The sequence below is a fragment of the Nicotiana tabacum genome, chromosome 4, assembly GCF_000715075.1.
Source record: "Nicotiana tabacum cultivar K326 chromosome 4, ASM71507v2, whole genome shotgun sequence".
NCBI classification, from domain to species: domain Eukaryota; kingdom Viridiplantae; phylum Streptophyta; class Magnoliopsida; order Solanales; family Solanaceae; genus Nicotiana; species Nicotiana tabacum.
The window spans coordinates 135,496,918-135,514,707 of NC_134083.1; the positions used below are offsets into that span (position 1 = coordinate 135,496,918).

A 17,790-nucleotide genomic window follows, 5' to 3' on the forward strand; every position below is an offset into this window, starting at 1 on the left:
CCTTAAAGTTTTATAAAGAAATTCGTACAATTTATTACAATTAGTTCCGATATATAAATTTTAAAATCTTATCTTTGTTTTCGCTTCTAGTTAGTTAATGCTTTAACACGTATAAGCTTACAATATAAAATTAAAGCACATTATATTATTGATTATAATTGTAAATTATAATTCAAAACATATTACTGTCATTTGTAAACTTACTTAAGATATTATTTTTACTCATAATACTGGTTTGGTTTACGATGTATAATAAACTTCGATATTTTTAGAAGTAAAATTAAAACTTAATTTTTTTAATAAAATTCAAATGTACGTATACACTTTAAGTTCTAAATGAGATAATTTGTAGCCTTTAATTATTTTATAGAGTTATTTCTTTTAAGGTGAATTATGAATATCCTTTGAAATATTCACACTAAAAGAGCAACACATATTTTATTATTCTATCACATTAGAATAAGCATTCCCAAACGTAAAAGGAGTTCTAAGTGCACGAGACTTTATATGTAGTTTTATGTTTATTCTCTTTCAATTAACTTTTTTTCTTGTTACGAAAATAATAAAATTATAAAAAATTATTTTGTTATAATTTTATACAAAGAATAAAGTCTCTTAAATGTAAAAAGGTTCTAAGTGGACGAAACTTTCCTACTTTAATTTTTTGGGTGTTATGGTTCTTTTACAAATATGTTGTCTTGCCTAGTTTAAACGAGGAAGAATTCAATAAATAAAATTCGAAATCCTAAATATTTAAAAATACTTAAATGACTATCTTAAATATTAAAAAATAATTATGCCTAGTGTAATTTATTTAAAGGATAAAAAAGGTGAATGGCATTTTTCAAGGACCAGAAAACCCTCAAATTTAAAATTAAAAGAGCATATATTTAACTTCAACATATTTATTTTTTGCATTCTCTTTCCTTCTTTTTCTTTTTCGTTTGCATTCTCTTTTCTTTCTATACTATGTTTTTCTGCATATAATGAACAAATAAAAACATACTGTATCATTTTGCGTTGTAACCAATCCTTTTTTTTATTATTTCCCATCCGATATCCGGTACCTGCATTGGAGCCCGACTATATCCGGATTCGTACCGGGTAGGGCCCCATTCGGGGATAGCGCTCCCTACCAAGGATTTTTTCATACTCAGGACTCGAACCCGAGACCTCTGGTTAAGGGAGGGGCAGCCCCATCCACTGCACCACATCCTTTGGTGGTCGTTGTAACCAATCATAATAGTCAAAAAAGATGTCTTGTTTTGGTTTCGCACTTGGTCTTCTGTTTTTTCTATTTGGAAACAAACAACAACAACAACCCAGTATAATCCCACTAATGGAGTCTGGGGAGGGTAATGTGTACGCAGACCTTACCCCTACCCTGGGGTAGAGAGACTGTTTCCGATAGACCCTCGGCTCCCTCCCTCTAAGAAATCCCCACCTTACTCTTGGGGTGACTCGAACTCACAACCTCTTGGTTGGAAATGGAAACAAACAATACAATATAAACTAATTCTACATCTACACACAATAATTAAATAATTGTATTGATATCTTCCTTTGTTTTTCTCTAGATTAATACTTTACAACTAAATATTTACAAAGATTAATATTATAAACCTAACAATTTGTAGGAAACATCTATCATTTTTTTGATTCTAAGCCCTAATTTATACTACATTAAAATGTTATCGGATATTTAAATCTAAAAAAAATATTTTTGTATAATTTTACTAAGATTTTTCTTTTGAATGAAATTCGGATTATTAGATAATAGATTGATTTTTACACCTATTTAGATATTACCACTCTAGTAATGACGATTAATAGATATTACCACAGTTCATAATAGAGACTTAACCAAGACAATTAAACAATTTCATTAAATAAGTAAATACATAAAGCTCAAATTAAAAGCCAAAAGCTAAAGGAAAAACTAAATTTATAATCGAAAACCATACCTAATAGAGGCTTGCAGCGATTGAGAACTGATTGCAATTGTTATTTCTTAAACAGGTTACTTATTCTAGTTTTCATCATGCTTTATAGATGTCGTTCGCTAACCCTAATATAAAGTAAGGAAAAAGAATTTATATTAGGAAAAAATAAGTCAATAAGGAAAGATTTAATAAATAAAGTTTTAGTTATTTTTAATGTCTTAATATTGTTAAATTACTATTTTGTTCAATATAAAAGATATTTTTAAAGGGTAAAAAAGGCGATCGACATTTCGCTAAGGGCATTCGTACTTTTAATATAACTAGCTTCTATGTACGTGCGTTACACGTATATCCGCTATCAGATATATATATATATATATAGAGAGAGAGAGAGAGAGAGAGAGAGAGAGAGAGAGAGAGAGAGAGAGAGAGAGAGAGAGAGAGAGAGAGAGAGAGAGAGAGAGAGAGAGACTATTATATTAGGAAAAAATTGCTATTTAGATCTTATTTAACTATTATAAACCAAAAAAATATCCAAAAGATTTTTTTTAATTCGTTTATGTTATGAAAGATGACAAAATTATTTAATTTTAAAATCTCAACTAATGTTTACATTTAATTAATTAAAAATTTTAAAAAATATAATACAATATTAATAAAGTGGAAGGTGTGAAAAATGGCAGAATACGAAAAGTTCCCAACTTCATTTTTTAGTTTCTCATGTTCCAAGGTCACAAGAATGTTTAACGTTTTTACAGAATTTATTAAAATTGTCTCAACAAAAAAGTAACTCATTAACTATTTTTTTGATATTATAAAATAATGTAATATATAGATATTTGAGTAAGGCTGTTATAGTGAATTAATTTTACAAAGATTGTACTGCTATAATAATAGATATTGCTTTTATAGGTAAAAAGTTATTATTGGGGACAGAATATAACATAAAAATCAGTTTGCTATAATAATAGATATTGCTTTTATAGGTAAAAAGTTATTATTGGGGACAGAATATAACATAAAAATCAGTCTAAAAAAACACTTGTATGTTATAGTAAAATGTTGTTACATAGGATGATTGTTAAAAATTTAGGAATATAAATAGGGCAGGGCAGGGTAGGGCGGGGCAAGGCAAGACTTGACCCGCTAAAATTTTGACCCGCCCTGCCTTGCCCCATTTAGTCTTATATCAAAATTTTGCCCTGCCCCACCCCGCTGTATTAAGCCCTGCCCCGTTTAGGCTTATTTTTATTTTTTTCTCTATATTTTTCATTTTGCAGTATGCTTTTAATTTCTTTTACCTTTTCAATAGAAACCACAGAAGCTATATGCAAATTGTTTTCTATGATGACTGATAATATAAAATAACTCAATTCTTGATATTTGACAACTTATTTAACTCAACCGAAAAGTAATAGTGCATGATATTTCTACCTTCATTTTTCTTTTCTTTTTCCAATTATGATCCAGCATATTGTAATTGCTTAGGCTAGTCGTACTATCATTTAGACGTGAGCAAAATCATCGTGCTCAAAATCTAGCAAATTAATAACACTCTTTGACATGAAATTTAAAATATAAACACGAACGGCGTAAAAATCATCTCACGAGTTATACCTATTCTACCCAATACAACCTACATTCTAGCCGGTCTATGCGATCAAAAGCAGCAACAAATATATATAGGAAGCAATAAATATATATGAAGCAATAATGTCAGCGATTATAGTACTAAGCGCAACAACCAGCAGCAGCAGCAACAGTTCTACAGTGGCGACAACTTTTACAGTAACAACCACCAGCAGCAGTACTACAACGGTGGTAACACTTACAACGATAACAATGACGACAACAACAACAACAACAATAATGAGGAGTACTATGAAGTGACAAAAGTAAGCAGAGTGAAGGTGGGCAATACCTTTATCCATGTTAGAGAAAACAGCTCCTGATCAACATAACCATCTTCCGTTGCATCTGATTGCATACCCAACACCTCGAGTGCTTTGTCCTGTAATTTCAAAAAGGAAGGGAAAGTAAGCTAATGGTAACTACAGTAAGGATTATAAAGACAAACAATGGTCACAGTTTGGACATCTTCATGACGATCGCATCTGCTTTTTCATTACAGACCAACAAGGAAAAAAGAGTGGAGGGAAGCAAATTTGCTAGAAGCATTGGAAGACAAATTCTTTGCATTGGAGAAAACGGGACGAATAGAGTGCAACAGATACACAAAACTTCATAGGTAATCAAGGAATAGTTGATCAATCGATTAAACACTGGTGAAAAGGCCAGAAATACTTTATCTAAAAGAGCTTGGAATAGGTTATCTTTGGGAGAACCCAGATCCCACCATTTGCTACTGATAAACAAACAATCAAATACAGATTATAGCTGGTCTGCTGAACTGCAATGTTCATATTTCAGGACTTATGAGATTGAATTCAACTGAAATTGAAATGGGCAATTCTGTTTTGCCAACATTGAAAGATTCTGAATCCAGTCAAGTGCACTGCTTCTCCAATTTAGTTACTGCTCAAAGGAGCCAAAAAGAAATGACCAACTGTTTCAACAATTTAGTTATAGGTGCAGTTTCAAAACTCTCCTATAAAAATGTCGCCTATATAATAATGTCAACCAAACAGATAACAACAAAGGAACTACTTCTAATTAAAGGAGAAGGAAGAACTACATACTCCATGTTTTAAGGATGGAACTTAGTTCAGAATTGCGATAAACCACTTGAATCTGGCTCGTCCTCTTCATCAAGCAATGTTGGACATGAAACTTTATCAATCGTAGAAGTCAAACCTAAAAGAAAAAATACATAGTTCAATGTATCAATATAGTATTAAATAATTGAATACCTATTAAGACAATAGTGAGAAAATTACTTACCAATTAAGTCATTCCATAACCACGTGCGAGCACACATTAAAGCTTCCAAAGTAGTGGGATGGAGTCTACTCCGATGCGGGCTAATCAACCTCCCACTAGTGCTAAATGCCGATTCCGAAGCAACAGTAGACACGGGAATGGCTAAGAGATCACGAGCCATTTTTTGCAATGTAGGAAATTTCCATCCATTTGTCTTCCACCAACTCAAATTGTCAAATGAAGGAGTTCGAGGTAGTAGGTCTTCTTCTAAGTACATATCCAACTCTGATCTTTTCTCCACGGTAGCTCCAGTTGAAGCTACAAATCTATCAAAGCTCGAAAGCCGATCACCCCGAGTAAAACTAGTGACTTCACTAGAACTAGATGCTAATGAATCATGTGGAGCAGATAATTTACTCTTATAATCTTGAAAGAGATCATAACAATTGGATCGAACTTCTTGAATTTTAGTTGAAGCTTCTTCACCATAAATTAGTGGAAGAAAGAACTCTACCAACCTCATCTTGTACCGTGGATCAAAGCTTGCAGCTACTCCCATCAAAATATGCACATCATCCCAATATTTTTTAAATTTCAACATCGCAGATGCCATATCGCTAATCAAAGGATTAAACTCATTCACCCAAGCTTCCAATTCTAGCTTAATTCACAAACTTTTGTAAAGTATTGACTGGACGTTGGATATTGAGTTCCTGAAAACTGTTCAGTGATATGATAAAAAAGTTTGAGCTTATCAGAAACATCTTCTGCATTACTCCATTGCTCTTCAGTTGGATACGACTGATAATTTGTGTCAGTTAGACTCAACTTGTTAAATACCTCTTTGTATTCTATAGCTGTTCTCAACATTAAATATGTTAAGTTACCGAGCAGGCCAATCATACTCCAACTTCTTGTTACGAGAACAGTGAACCAAACGTGCGCCTTCTTGCACAATCAAATTTAAAATATATGCAGCACAACGCACATAAAATACTCGACCAGTCAACAACAAATCTTTTTTATTAAGTTTCTCATCCAATAAAGTTTTAATCATAGCATTGTTTGTGCTAGAATTATCAATAGTGATAGTTGATATTTTTCGTTCAAGATTCCAATCAAACAAACAATTAACCAAAGCACCACACAAAGCATCTTTATCATGTGGAACAGGGACATAAGCAAATCTCAGAATATGACTTTGAAGCCTCCATGAATCATTAATGAAATGACCAGTTATAGCCATGAACCTTTTTTTATTACTATTGGAAGTCCACATATCGGTTGTTATTGCAATTCTACTCGTGACTTTCTCCAACTTAGAAGTTTGCGATTTCAAATTGTCAAAAAAATTTATTATGTCATTCTTGATTGTATTTTTGGAAACCATCTTAAACATAGGTTGGAGACTCGCAACAAAGTTCCTAAATCCCACATGAACAACTATAAAGAGTGGATACTCGTGTAAAATAATGGCATGTGCAAGTTGTTTACGTAAAACATCTTGATCAAAATAACCACCCCCGGTATCACCCTCATTTTGTACATCTCTTGACCTATTAGGACACTTAGGTATATGATCTAACATAGATTTTGTACCACAATTCCTAGCATTTTTATATCGGTGATTGCAATACTTACAAACACCATATGGAACACCATTAAACTTCACCGGCTTGAAATGCTTCCATGCTCGTGAATATCTCCCTTTTTCCCATTTCAACAACTTCATCAGATTGTAAAGGCCTTCGACTCTCATCGTCTAAGGAAATAACATTAGAAGATGAAGCTGGCAGATTCTCTTCATTTTAAGATGCCATGATTATCCAGTAAAACAAAGACAAGAAGTATCACTAAAAGCTGATATTTAGAAAGAAGTAAGCTGATATTTAGAAAGAAGTAAGGTAACTGTATCACAAGTTGCCAAGTTTTGACTCTTCCCAACACTGAAATCATAAATTTCATGCTGGTAATAGGTTCCTTTAATATTCATCACTTTCATTGTTCAAACAGTACGATTTTCTCAATTTGGTTGTGTCAATTTCATTACTTTAAATGATTATGAAACTATTAAAGAACGACTCCAAAGCATATCAAGAGTAACTAATACACATTCAATCTTTTAATACATTTAAAGCCAACTTGTACATTAAATTAGACTTAATTAATAGCTCTTGTGCGATAATTTTGGTATTTTAGTGCTTGCATATGGAGCATATAGTACCTTTATGTTCATCAACAGAACAGATATACATGACTTCAATGGGTCGCAACTCATATTGAATATTCAACACCAACTGTGATGGAGAAAGAGAAGTTGAGAGTAAGAAGTTGAGAGAAAGAGAAATTGAGAGCATTACCTGGATTTGCTGGAGAAAACTTTGCCCCGAGCCCGGAGGAAGAAGAATCGAAGAAGGTTTGAGGTTTGAGGAAGAAGAATTGCAAGAGAGTTCAAAGAGGAAGAAGAATCGCAGGAGAGTTTCTGAGTTTGGGAATTGGAGGGTTTGGGCGTTTGGGGATTTCAGATTTGGGGAAAAATAACAAAAGTACGCGGGTCTAACTTATTTTTACCCGACCCAGCTATTAACCCGTAATGAGCCCTACCCTACCCTGCCCTATTAAAACTTCTCAAAAATAACACTTTGCCCTGCCCCGCCCTGCCCCATTAAAATCTTCCCCTGCCCCGCCCCATCTAAAGTTAGACCTGCCCCGCCCCATCTAAGGTTAGCCCTGCCCCGCCCTGCCCCAATTGCCATCCCTATAAAAATTCACATGTAAAATTTGCATATGTTCTTGCATTTGATCTGCAGGGGCTGGGCAAATTCCAAACCTGAAGATCAAATAACAAGGATCATTTCATGCTAAAAGCTCATGCCAAGAACTCAGTCTTACATCATAACTTCGTTAAAAACTAAAATCTCAGACCTAACACATCTCAAAATGGATGCCATAGAAGCAAACGGATGGTAGAATGCTATCCCATGTACACCAAATGCCCCGAAAACCTGTACAGCATATTGTGGTTCGAGATGTAAAAGACGAATGATGCCTGTTACAGGTTCAGCTAGAAGGTTCAGGTCTGCCCTGTAGAGCATAGCATACAGTTGCCTTATGCTCCCCTTGGTGCACTTTGATGTCTTAGCCAATCGGTCTGTTGCTTAAGTTTAGTTGCTTTATGTCAGAACATTTGAAAAGCTGAATACTTAAAAGACTCACTATTAAAACTTGACATTAAGATGGAGAGCAAGAACCTAAGACAATGGAGCATTGAGAAACAGAACCATATTGGCCTCATCTGAAAAGGTCTTTCGGCATAAAGGGGAAGTCTGAAAGGTTCTCTAAATCATCACATAGGCTGGCTCATCTACACCATTTTATTGTTTTCAAGCTTCAAACCTTGAATCAGCCTCTAGTCCACCATGCAATTAACCCGGTCCACAGAAAAGGGAGGAACCCTTCAACTGTTGAGTGTTGATGAACAGCAAAGCTCTCTTCAATGCCTAATTTCTACCCACAGCGAAACCAAAACCACAGTAAACAAACAAAAGTGACCAATATTAAGGAGTCCAATAAATGACAGCCACATGATACCAAAATAAATAAAAAATAGAAAGAGAGAGAGTTATTCATCTAAAAATGATTAAAAGAATTGAAGAACCAAGGAATAGTCGAACAAAATGAGTAAAACTCCTTTGCTCCCTAACTCCCTTCTACAGTCAATTATTTCCTGTTTCTAATGATACGGAAAATCCTTCCTCGTTTGAGAAAAAGAAAATTTGTTGAAACAACATGACTCCATGTCTCAGCCAACCGGCCCAATCCAAAGACACAAGACAGAATGACTACTCAATGCACCAAAAATGCTTGGTCAAGTTAAACTTTAGCCGGGAGGAAGCATCAGAAACATTCTTATAGTTCACAATAACTTCAGTACATACCTGCCTTGCAATCATCAGTAATTTGAACCTCGTAAAATTAGACTGAGGTCTTGCAATTGATGGTTTTAATAACATGAGCACATAGACCGGTCATTTTAGTTCCTTAAATCTTCCTTCTTGAAATATTTTAAGGATGCATTTATGATAATTGTTTAACCCTAATTATATTCACCATGTAGGGGTAAGGTCTACGTACACTCTACCCTCCGCAGACCCCACTTGAGGGATTATACTAGGTTTGTTGTTGTTATTTAACCCTAAAAATAGTTTTTACGGTTGAAGTAATTAATTTTATATTTTGGGACACTAATAATCGACTTAACTCACTTTTTCAAATATAAACAATATAAAAAGAAATAACAATTAAACAAAATAATTGAGAGATAAAAGAAAAGAGAAATCTTATTGATGTTAGTAGTAGTTCTTCCGTGTAACCAAAATATTGAATTGCCAGAATTGAACAATTAGATTCAATAATGTGACTGAGAGAATAATTGAGTAGTTTTCAGATAGGGATACAATGTAAGGAATATGGGTTTAAATAGTATTTCTATCCGCAACTGATTGCCTTGTCCAGATCCTGCTCGTTGCTGTCATTTATTGTACGTTACATAACTGATGCATAATCAATGTCGTAATAATAGCGAAACCCGTGTAATCCGGAATTAAATGATTCCTTCCTTATTCATAACTATTAGCTCCGGAACTGACCATGAAGGAAAAGCCCCGAGCCTGTTATGGAAGATTGTTACACGAAAAAGCCCCGAGCATGTTATGGAAAAGACCCGGAACGGTCTTCCATAACAGGCTCAGGGCTTTTCCTTCATGGTCAATTCTGGGCTAATAGTTACGAATAAGAAAAGAATTTAATCCTGGATTACGCGAGATTCGCTATTATTATGCCATCGATTACGCATCAATTATGTGACGTACAATAAATGCAATAAATGATAGTAACGAACAAGAGTTGGATAAGACAATCAGTTACGGATATAAATACTATTTACACCCTTATTCATTGTATCCCCATCTGAAAACTACTCAATTAGTCTCTCAATTACATTATTAAATCTCATTGTTCTATTTCTGGCAATTCAATATTTTGCTAACACCGAAAAAGTACTACTAACATCAATAAGGTTTCTCTCTTCTTTTATATCTCAATTATTTTGTTCAATTGTTATTCCTATTTATATTGTTTATATTTGGAAAAGTGAGTTATATCGATTGTTAGTGCCCCAAAATATAAAATTAAATGCTTTGATTGTAAAACTATTTTTAGGGTTAAACAATAATGTCATTGCCTAGTCCTCAAGCACCTAGAAAGGATAAGGATTTATTGATGAATTGAATGAGTTATGGAGTGATGTTATAGAGACATTTGATGGAACAACTAGAAAGCACTTCAGGATACATGTTGTATAGACCACAAATGACTTTCCATCTTACGATAAGTGCTTAAATTTTTTACCGTCCATGATGTCTATATAATAACTCCTCCGACCCACTTCATGTGAACCTTTCTAGAGTATGAGGGTCAAATTGACTAATATTTTATGTGAATTTTGAGCATAGTATTTTCAAAAATTTTGAAATAAAATTTACATATTTAGAAATTACACAAAAAGTACTTTAGGACACAATAGTTAACAATTCAAAATATTAAAAAAATATTTGCAAACAAACTGGTCTTGTTTGACTCCCCAAATAGTAATAGGTTCACATAAAGTGAAACAGATATAGTAAATTAGAAAATTTTATATAATTTCATTGGTATAATACTTGCAAGTTGTATATAGTCAAGGTATATAAACTACCTTTTAACATATATTATTTCTTATGAATCATGTAATTTACATTAATAGAGCACTAAAGGATACATGGATGTCTATTTGCAAAAAGAATACATTTTACAAAAGTTGAGAAGTACCATATGTTATATCGGTCACAGTCAGTATCTTGAACCCAATCACAAGTGAAGTAGTGGAAAATTTGTGAAAAGTAGAAAAAACTTGAAACCAAAAGAGCTACCTGGAAATGATGTCATACAACAATTAGATTTCCTTATAACTAATACATCATGCAAACAACCAAATAAAAAGAAAAATAAACATCGTCCTGAAGAGGCGAATTAAGTGAGGAAAGTATTTTGTTTTGAGTTACCATACGGAAAGAGTTTGAAGTAACGACATAATTTAGATGTCATGCACATAGAAAAAAATATTTGTGAGAATTATTTAGGGGCATCATTCAATATTGATGGAAAAACTAAGGACACATATAAAGCAACAAGACCTTAAGGATATGAATGTAAGAAAAGAACCATGGTTGCAGCATAATGATTCCAACTATACGATGACACTTGTTTGTTATTATATGTCAAAAAAAAGGAAAAGAACAAGATTTTTGTGCATTTTTATAATATGTAGAATTTCCTAATGGTTATGCTTCAAACACATCGTGGTGTATAAGCATGAATGATGGTAACATGACTGAATTAAAAAGTTGTGACCATTATGTCATTTTACAAATTTCTAAATACGAATAGGCATCATTGGTAGTAATAGGACATGATAGTCATGATATTTTCGTCCAATTATCTTAGCATCATCCACGGTTACACACTGTAACATTTTAAAGCATAACTATTAAGAAACAAATTTAAGGATGCACAAAAAACTTTTTCCCTTTTTTGACATATCACAACAAACAAGTAGTCTAGTATAAATGGAAACATTTGTTGCAACCATAGTTCCTTCTTATGTTAATATCCTTAAGATCTTTCATTGCTTTATATGTGCTCTTAGTTTTCCCATCAGTACTAAAAAAATGTCTCCAAAGCCTCCATACAAATATTATTTTCTATGTGCATTACATCTCAATTATGTTGCAACTTCAAAATCTTTCAGTATGGTATTTCAAACAAAATACTTCCTCACTTAGTTTGACTCTTTAGGATGACGTTTATTCTATTTTGGTGTTTTCCTGATCTGTAAATACCTAGAAATTCAGTTGTTATAAGATATTATTCCTAAAAGAACTTTTGGCTTCGATCTATATTTTACTTCCCCTTTAAATTTCTTACTTCTCTATATTTGATTGAGTTCAAGATATCGATAGTGACCCATGTAATATATTTTACTTCTTAACTTGTGTGAAGACATCCTTATTGCAAATAGGACATGCCATGTATCCCTTAATACTTCATCCAAATAAATTACCTGATGGTTGATTCATATGAAGTAATATATGTTAAAAAATAGTTTATATAGTTGAACTGTATAAAACTTACAGGTATTATACAAGTTAACCCCAGACCCCACTATGTGGGATTATATTGGATTTGTTGTTGTATTATACAAGTTAATTATATACACTTTTCTAACGTACTACTCCTTTCTTTTCAGTTTATGTGCCATATTCATTTTTAGTTTGTTCCAGAAAGAATGACCTCTTTCTAAATTTGGAAACAATGCAACTTAAACTTCCCATTTACCCGTAATGACAAGCTTTCATAGCCAGATAAATGTTATGGTATGTTTAATACCACAAGTTTCAAACTTATTTCATTCTTAAACTTCGTGTCCAGTCAAACAAGTTACATAAAATAAAACAGCGGGAGTGTTATTTAGACATAACGATAAAGAATTTAAGTAGTTACCATAGGTTAGAAAGTTATTTGCAGTCCAAAAAACAACAGCACGTATCTTGAAGCACATCATGGTTGATGCTTCAAATGTCTTTACACCGTCACTCCATAACTTATTCCATTTATCAACCACATGATTCAAATAAACATCAACAACAACAACCCAGTAAAATCCCACTAATGGGGTCTGGGGAGGGTAGTGTGTACGCAGACCTTACCCCTACCCCAAAGGAGTAGAGAGGTTGTTTCCGAAAGACCCTCGGCTCAAGAAAACAGATTCAAATAAACATCAATATCCTTTTTAAGTACTCGAGGAATAGGAGTAAGCAGTTACATTATGATAAATAGGTCCTTAAAACATTTCCAAGTAGGAAGATTATAAGGAACTCAAATGACTAGCAACATACTATAAGGTGTTCTCATGTTACCAAATGGATTAAAACCATCAGTTGTAACGCCAATTCTAATTTTAAGAGGTTCTCGTCCATACCACAGATAATTCTCGTCAAACTCTTGCCAAGCTTCAGAATCAACAAGATACCTCAACTCTTTCGCCTTTTCCAAATTTTTTTCTTCTTGTCACCTCATGTCCATATTTGTTTTTCAAAAATAAATAACATTTGATGTCTTGGCTTCAAGGGAAAATACTACAAGACTTTATAAGGAATAGATTTATCCTTTCACTTAGAAAATTTCCATACCAAAGTACCACAATGTGGACAGCTTGTCTCCCTAATTAAGGGAAAGGCATACCCCCTGCCCCCCAAAATTGCCTCGAAATATCAGTTACACACATGTACTTATATTTGTTTGAAGATCTACAATCTCTGGGAATCTATATAGGAGATACAAATTAGTTAGGATTAAATTTACATGTTAGTCTATTTAGTGTGTGTCCACTGTTTGCTAAGAGTCTTTTAGTCCTATTAGAAATTTATATACCAGTAAGTAGGGGTGTTCATAAAAACCCGAAAAACCAAACCAAACCGACCAAAAAAAATCATTTTTTAGGTTTGGTTTGGTATTGGTTTTGAATTTTAAAAACCGATCAAATTTGGTTTGGTTTTGGTTTTAATCAAAAAATAACCGAAAAAACCCGAACCAAACCGACTATAGAAATAGCTATTTAAATTTATTATTACACCAATATATATGTATATTCTTATACAAAGTTTATAATATTTTATGGTACATATTAGTCGTTTGTATTTTTAGTCTAGTTCTTTGCTATTTTAATTCTCTAATTCTTTGCCTTTACATTCTAGTTTGATTGGTAGTTTTTTTTTGCTAAGTACAAGAATTTATTGCATGTTAAATATAATCGATTTTTAATTGAGTATGTAACTTATTCATCACTATTTGATTCAATTATCATCAATATATCTTGATCAATAAATCTTGGTAAATGATAGATTTCTCAAAGAGCAATTAGTTTGAGAGTGTTATATTGAAAATGTAGTCGCCGGAATATGTGTTTGGTAGTGTATGTCTCATATTTAAGAAAAAACCCGATAAAAAACCGAAAAAATCGGAAAAAAAAACGACAAAAATCGAATCGATAAAAACCGACTTAATTGGTTTGGTACCAATATTTGAAGAACCGACTTACTCGGTTTGTTTTTTTTTAGGGAAAAACCGATCCAAACCGAACCATGAACACCCCTACCAGTAAGAAAAGTAAAGAGCTTCTAATACTAACAAAAATTTTATAGTATTGGACTTAGAAAAACTTTGTTTTATAAAGTAATAAAATTTATTAATGTTTGAGCTAAAACCATGTTCATATACAGTCAAACCTCTCTATAACAGCCTCGTTTGTTCCAGATATTTGTGGATGTTATAGCGAATTGCTGTTATAGAAAACATATATTATAACAGAAAATGAAATTTGATTCCGGAAAAACTTGGCTTTTATAGTAAAGTGATGTTATATAAGGATGTTGTTATAGAGAGGTCTGACTATATAAGAAGTATAGAATTTATCTTGGATTAAGAAGCTTATATGGAGAGATATGAACAATCAGGATTCATACAACTGGCTCCAATTTGCTATAGATTAAGGCAAAGTTGTGTTGTTATGTTAATTGACGAAACTAGTGAAGGAATCAACCAAAAGTCAAAATTATGGAGATAGATTCTAAAGAATAAGGATTTTATGGCTAGTAGAATTAAGACAAAATATATGCACTATAAGTTTGCACCCATTAAAGAATAAAGGTTAAGGGAGATATATGAGATTGTAGCGCATAAATGCACACAATCCAAATATTTTGGATCAATATTCAAATAGATTATATGATAGACAAAGAAGTAACATATAAAACTATAACATGATGACTGTAATAAAGGAGTTACATTGGAGTGTTGCAGGATAGAAAGATACCTAACAAAAAAAGAACAATAGTAAAAGAAAGAAAAGTTCTATAGAACAAGTTTAAGACCACTAATACTATATAGAAGTAAATGATGGACATCGAAGGTCCAACATAATCACAAGAAGAATGCCGTAGAAAATACGAACGTTAAGATGGACATGCAGTCATACATGTTTGAGCAAGATTAGAAATGATTAAATCCTACAAATGGAGCATATAGCACAGAAAGGATAAAATGTGAGGATGTTTAATATGTTTGACTATGTTCTACGCATTCGATATGCATCGATCATTTGGTGCGAGAATATGAAAAGCGAAAGGTAATAAAAAGGATAAGGTAAACCTGAAATCACTTGAAGGAAATTGTTTCAACTACGAATGCAACACAATGGAACCAAACAATCATCTAATCGGGTTGAAGCACAGCTGTTGTCATTACACCTACATAAGGCCAGATATTTGTTAAGGATCCTTTTATTCTGGATTGAGACTGGCTGTAGTAATAAGAATGAGATTCAGATCTAATTCCAGAGAACCACTTAACAAATTTACTATTAGAATGTAATGGACCTTAATAGAGGTTAATGGATATGGAAAATTGGTATAACCAAAACCAACTATTTTAAATTGAGGCGTAGTTGATTGAATGATATGATATTTGAGAAACTACTTACTATAGATTAATATATTTGTAATCTGCAAAAGCATTTGTAAAACTTTAAAACATGCTCAAAACATACCAAAAAAGTAATCAACAAAACATAGCTGAAAGACCGGTTTATTATTAAATATAAGAATATGTGGCATGGCAGCATGCAAAGATGGACTACTAGTAAATGTTACACATCATACATCGGTTTAGATGGATGCCAATGCTATGTCTATTTTCTTAAGCACAACCTCCTTTTTTTCTGATGCAATCAAGATCCAAATAGCTCGTTCAAACTATTGCCTTCAACCAGAAACTCATAGAATTGATATGGAGATTCTTTTATATGAAGAAAGTGAATGAAGCTATAGAATTTTTCTCAAGAGGAATATGCAGGATAAAAGCTGACTAAATACACAGCTCTCTGTAAGGTTCTGAGTTCAAACATTCAGTCAAAAGGTTAAGCATATAGTGTGCTTCACAGATTCAGACACATAGTATAAAACCTGATTAGGGAGCAAAACTAGAGTGTTCACAGCTGCTCGACTTTCATATTCCCTCTTAACGACCTGGTGCATATACTCAAAAGATTCAAATATATTTTTGATAACCTCAAAAGATTCAAATATATGTTGACTTAAACAGGAGATGAAAGTTGGAAAGGTAGCAAACCATCTGTCTGACAGCTACAATACCTCAAATCCCAAATTTTTACAGTGCCAACCTCAGATCCCCGATACATCCAATTTTCATCACATTGGAATCCTACTGCCATCACAATGTTAGTGTGTGAATCAAAGCTCCTAATCTGAAAAAAAAAAAAGGTGACAAACTCTTTGTTTAACATGGGGAACTCAAACTAGATATTTCAGAGCCACAACAAAGGAAAGCACCAGGTAAAACAAAAGGGCATTAAGAGAGGAAATAATTATAGAATCAGTCTAAAACCTACCGGCTGAGGAGTGTTCGAGTTAATGTTAAATAATCGAATGTAAGGATCTCCAGCAGCAGTCAGGAAGTGATTATCCAGAGAAAATTTGGGCAGATTAACTTGTATACAGTTCAAGAAAGGGAAAGGAAGTAAATAAAGGCAGATGTATCACATAACTGGTCCAATAAAAATAAGTTGATTTAAAATGCATATATTTTTCTATGCGATTTGACTGTCCATAACACCTTCCCCACCAATAAATTTTGTTTGGGCAGATGAAAAACATCTCAACTATTTTGGGGATAAAGTTCACATACGTGATAAAAAAAATGAAGCTTGAGTTGATTTCCCATTTCGCAAACTTGGCATCAAATTTACCCCGTATTGACATATGTCACATATATGCGAAAATGCAATTTGGCAAAAACATTTTATATAAAAGCTCTTAACACATAGATATCTCAAATGCTACAAGGATCGACCAGAAATTCTAAGAGTTGATCTATGCTTTAATCATCAACATATTATCTGTGTACATATCCATGTATTGAACAGAGAGGACCATATATAGAGGGGCATTAACAAGAATGAAGGAAAATATCCCGAAAGAAAACACAAGCAAAATACATCAATGTGAGACCATGTGCTCCCACCTTTGTGAACAAATTTACTCAACACCGGTGGCCGTGCATATAGTCATAGTCAAGGTAATGATATAGCACCTATAACCAGAAAAAGAAATAAAATAGAAAAACAAAGAAAATAGAAGGACCAAATATAAACTGAAAGCAAATACCTTAGATAATCCTTCTCTCATAGATTCATTAAAGATAACATAAAAAATATCTTTTACTGTTAAATTTGTTACCGATACAAATAAAAGTGGTAAAAAGAATTGAAGTTAAGGAGACATACTGATACTGGGTATTGGAGGGAACTTAATCTTTCTTCCTATTCAAATTCACACAAACAGAAAAAGAACTTTTGAGGCATTGTTTGACAAAACAAATTGGGGTTTTCAACCAAAAAATGGATATTTTGTCCTGAAAAACCAGGGATCAAATCACCACATTAGATCATTGATTGAGAGAGCACTAGGGTTTTGCAGGGATTTTGCGAGAGATACATACGCAGAGAATAAAGGTTGAGTTGGGTTTGAAAATTTGTGGGGATGACAAACCCTTATATACATAACGGTTATAGTCCCTTCACTAGGATAAGTAGTACTTTAGTACCTCACGTATACTCTAGTTACATTTCAGTTCACTAAATTTTGAGTTGCTCCGACTTGCTCGGAGAAAATTAGAAAAAGTCCAAAGTAGTCCTCAAGGATACATTAAAAATGGTTCCTTATAACATGGACTACTAACAAGTATCTGTTGTAAATACATTGAATTTGTGAATGTCCAAAAACTCATCCATTAA

At 33.0% G+C, this 17,790-nt stretch overlaps 1 protein-coding gene and 1 long non-coding RNA gene across 13 annotated transcripts; both read right to left on the reverse strand.

Annotated features, from left to right (window-relative positions):
* Nucleotides 1-3,624: 3,624 nt before the first annotated feature.
* On the reverse strand, nucleotides 3,625-7,488 carry LOC107794726 (zinc finger BED domain-containing protein RICESLEEPER 3-like). Of its 7 annotated transcripts, none has more exons than XR_012708957.1 (4): nucleotides 7,184-7,488; nucleotides 4,845-6,585; nucleotides 4,643-4,757; nucleotides 3,625-3,954 (listed from the first exon to the last, which is right to left on the reverse strand). XR_012708957.1 is itself a non-coding variant. In XM_075252471.1 (4 exons), exons 2-3 carry the CDS (start codon nucleotides 5,434-5,436, stop codon nucleotides 4,669-4,671), a joined length of 681 nt encoding a protein of 226 aa, XP_075108572.1. In that variant the 5' UTR covers nucleotides 5,437-5,543; nucleotides 7,184-7,479; the 3' UTR covers nucleotides 3,625-3,954; nucleotides 4,643-4,668. The 7 variants fall into 7 exon arrangements, 2 of the variants coding, with proteins under 2 accessions (XP_075108572.1, XP_075108571.1); XR_012708956.1 differs by having other exon boundaries at nucleotides 4,845-6,624; XR_012708958.1 differs by having other exon boundaries at nucleotides 3,625-3,753; nucleotides 3,865-3,954; nucleotides 4,845-7,481.
* Nucleotides 7,489-7,544: 56 nt separating this feature from the next.
* LOC107794725 (uncharacterized) lies at nucleotides 7,545-17,509 on the reverse strand. 6 transcript variants are annotated; one of them, XR_012708960.1, is made up of 7 exons: nucleotides 17,281-17,509; nucleotides 17,019-17,087; nucleotides 16,130-16,242; nucleotides 15,941-16,003; nucleotides 15,129-15,226; nucleotides 10,692-10,792; nucleotides 7,545-8,330 (listed from the first exon to the last, which is right to left on the reverse strand). It is a non-coding gene; the product is annotated as an uncharacterized LOC107794725 (long non-coding RNA). The 6 variants fall into 6 exon arrangements; XR_012708962.1 differs by having other exon boundaries at nucleotides 7,545-7,653; nucleotides 7,749-8,330; nucleotides 10,692-15,226; XR_001649972.2 differs by lacking the exon at nucleotides 10,692-10,792.
* Between the last annotated feature and the right edge of the window lie 281 nt (nucleotides 17,510-17,790).

Coding starts and splice junctions, on each gene's coding strand:
- LOC107794726 (XM_075252471.1), bottom strand. CDS start 5,436: ATGGCATCTGCGATGTTGAAATTTAAAAAATATTGGGATGATGTGCAT. Junction 4,758..4,844: donor GTTATGGAATGACTTAATTG/GTAAGTAATTTT, acceptor TTTTTCTTTTAG/GTTTGACTTCTACGATTGAT.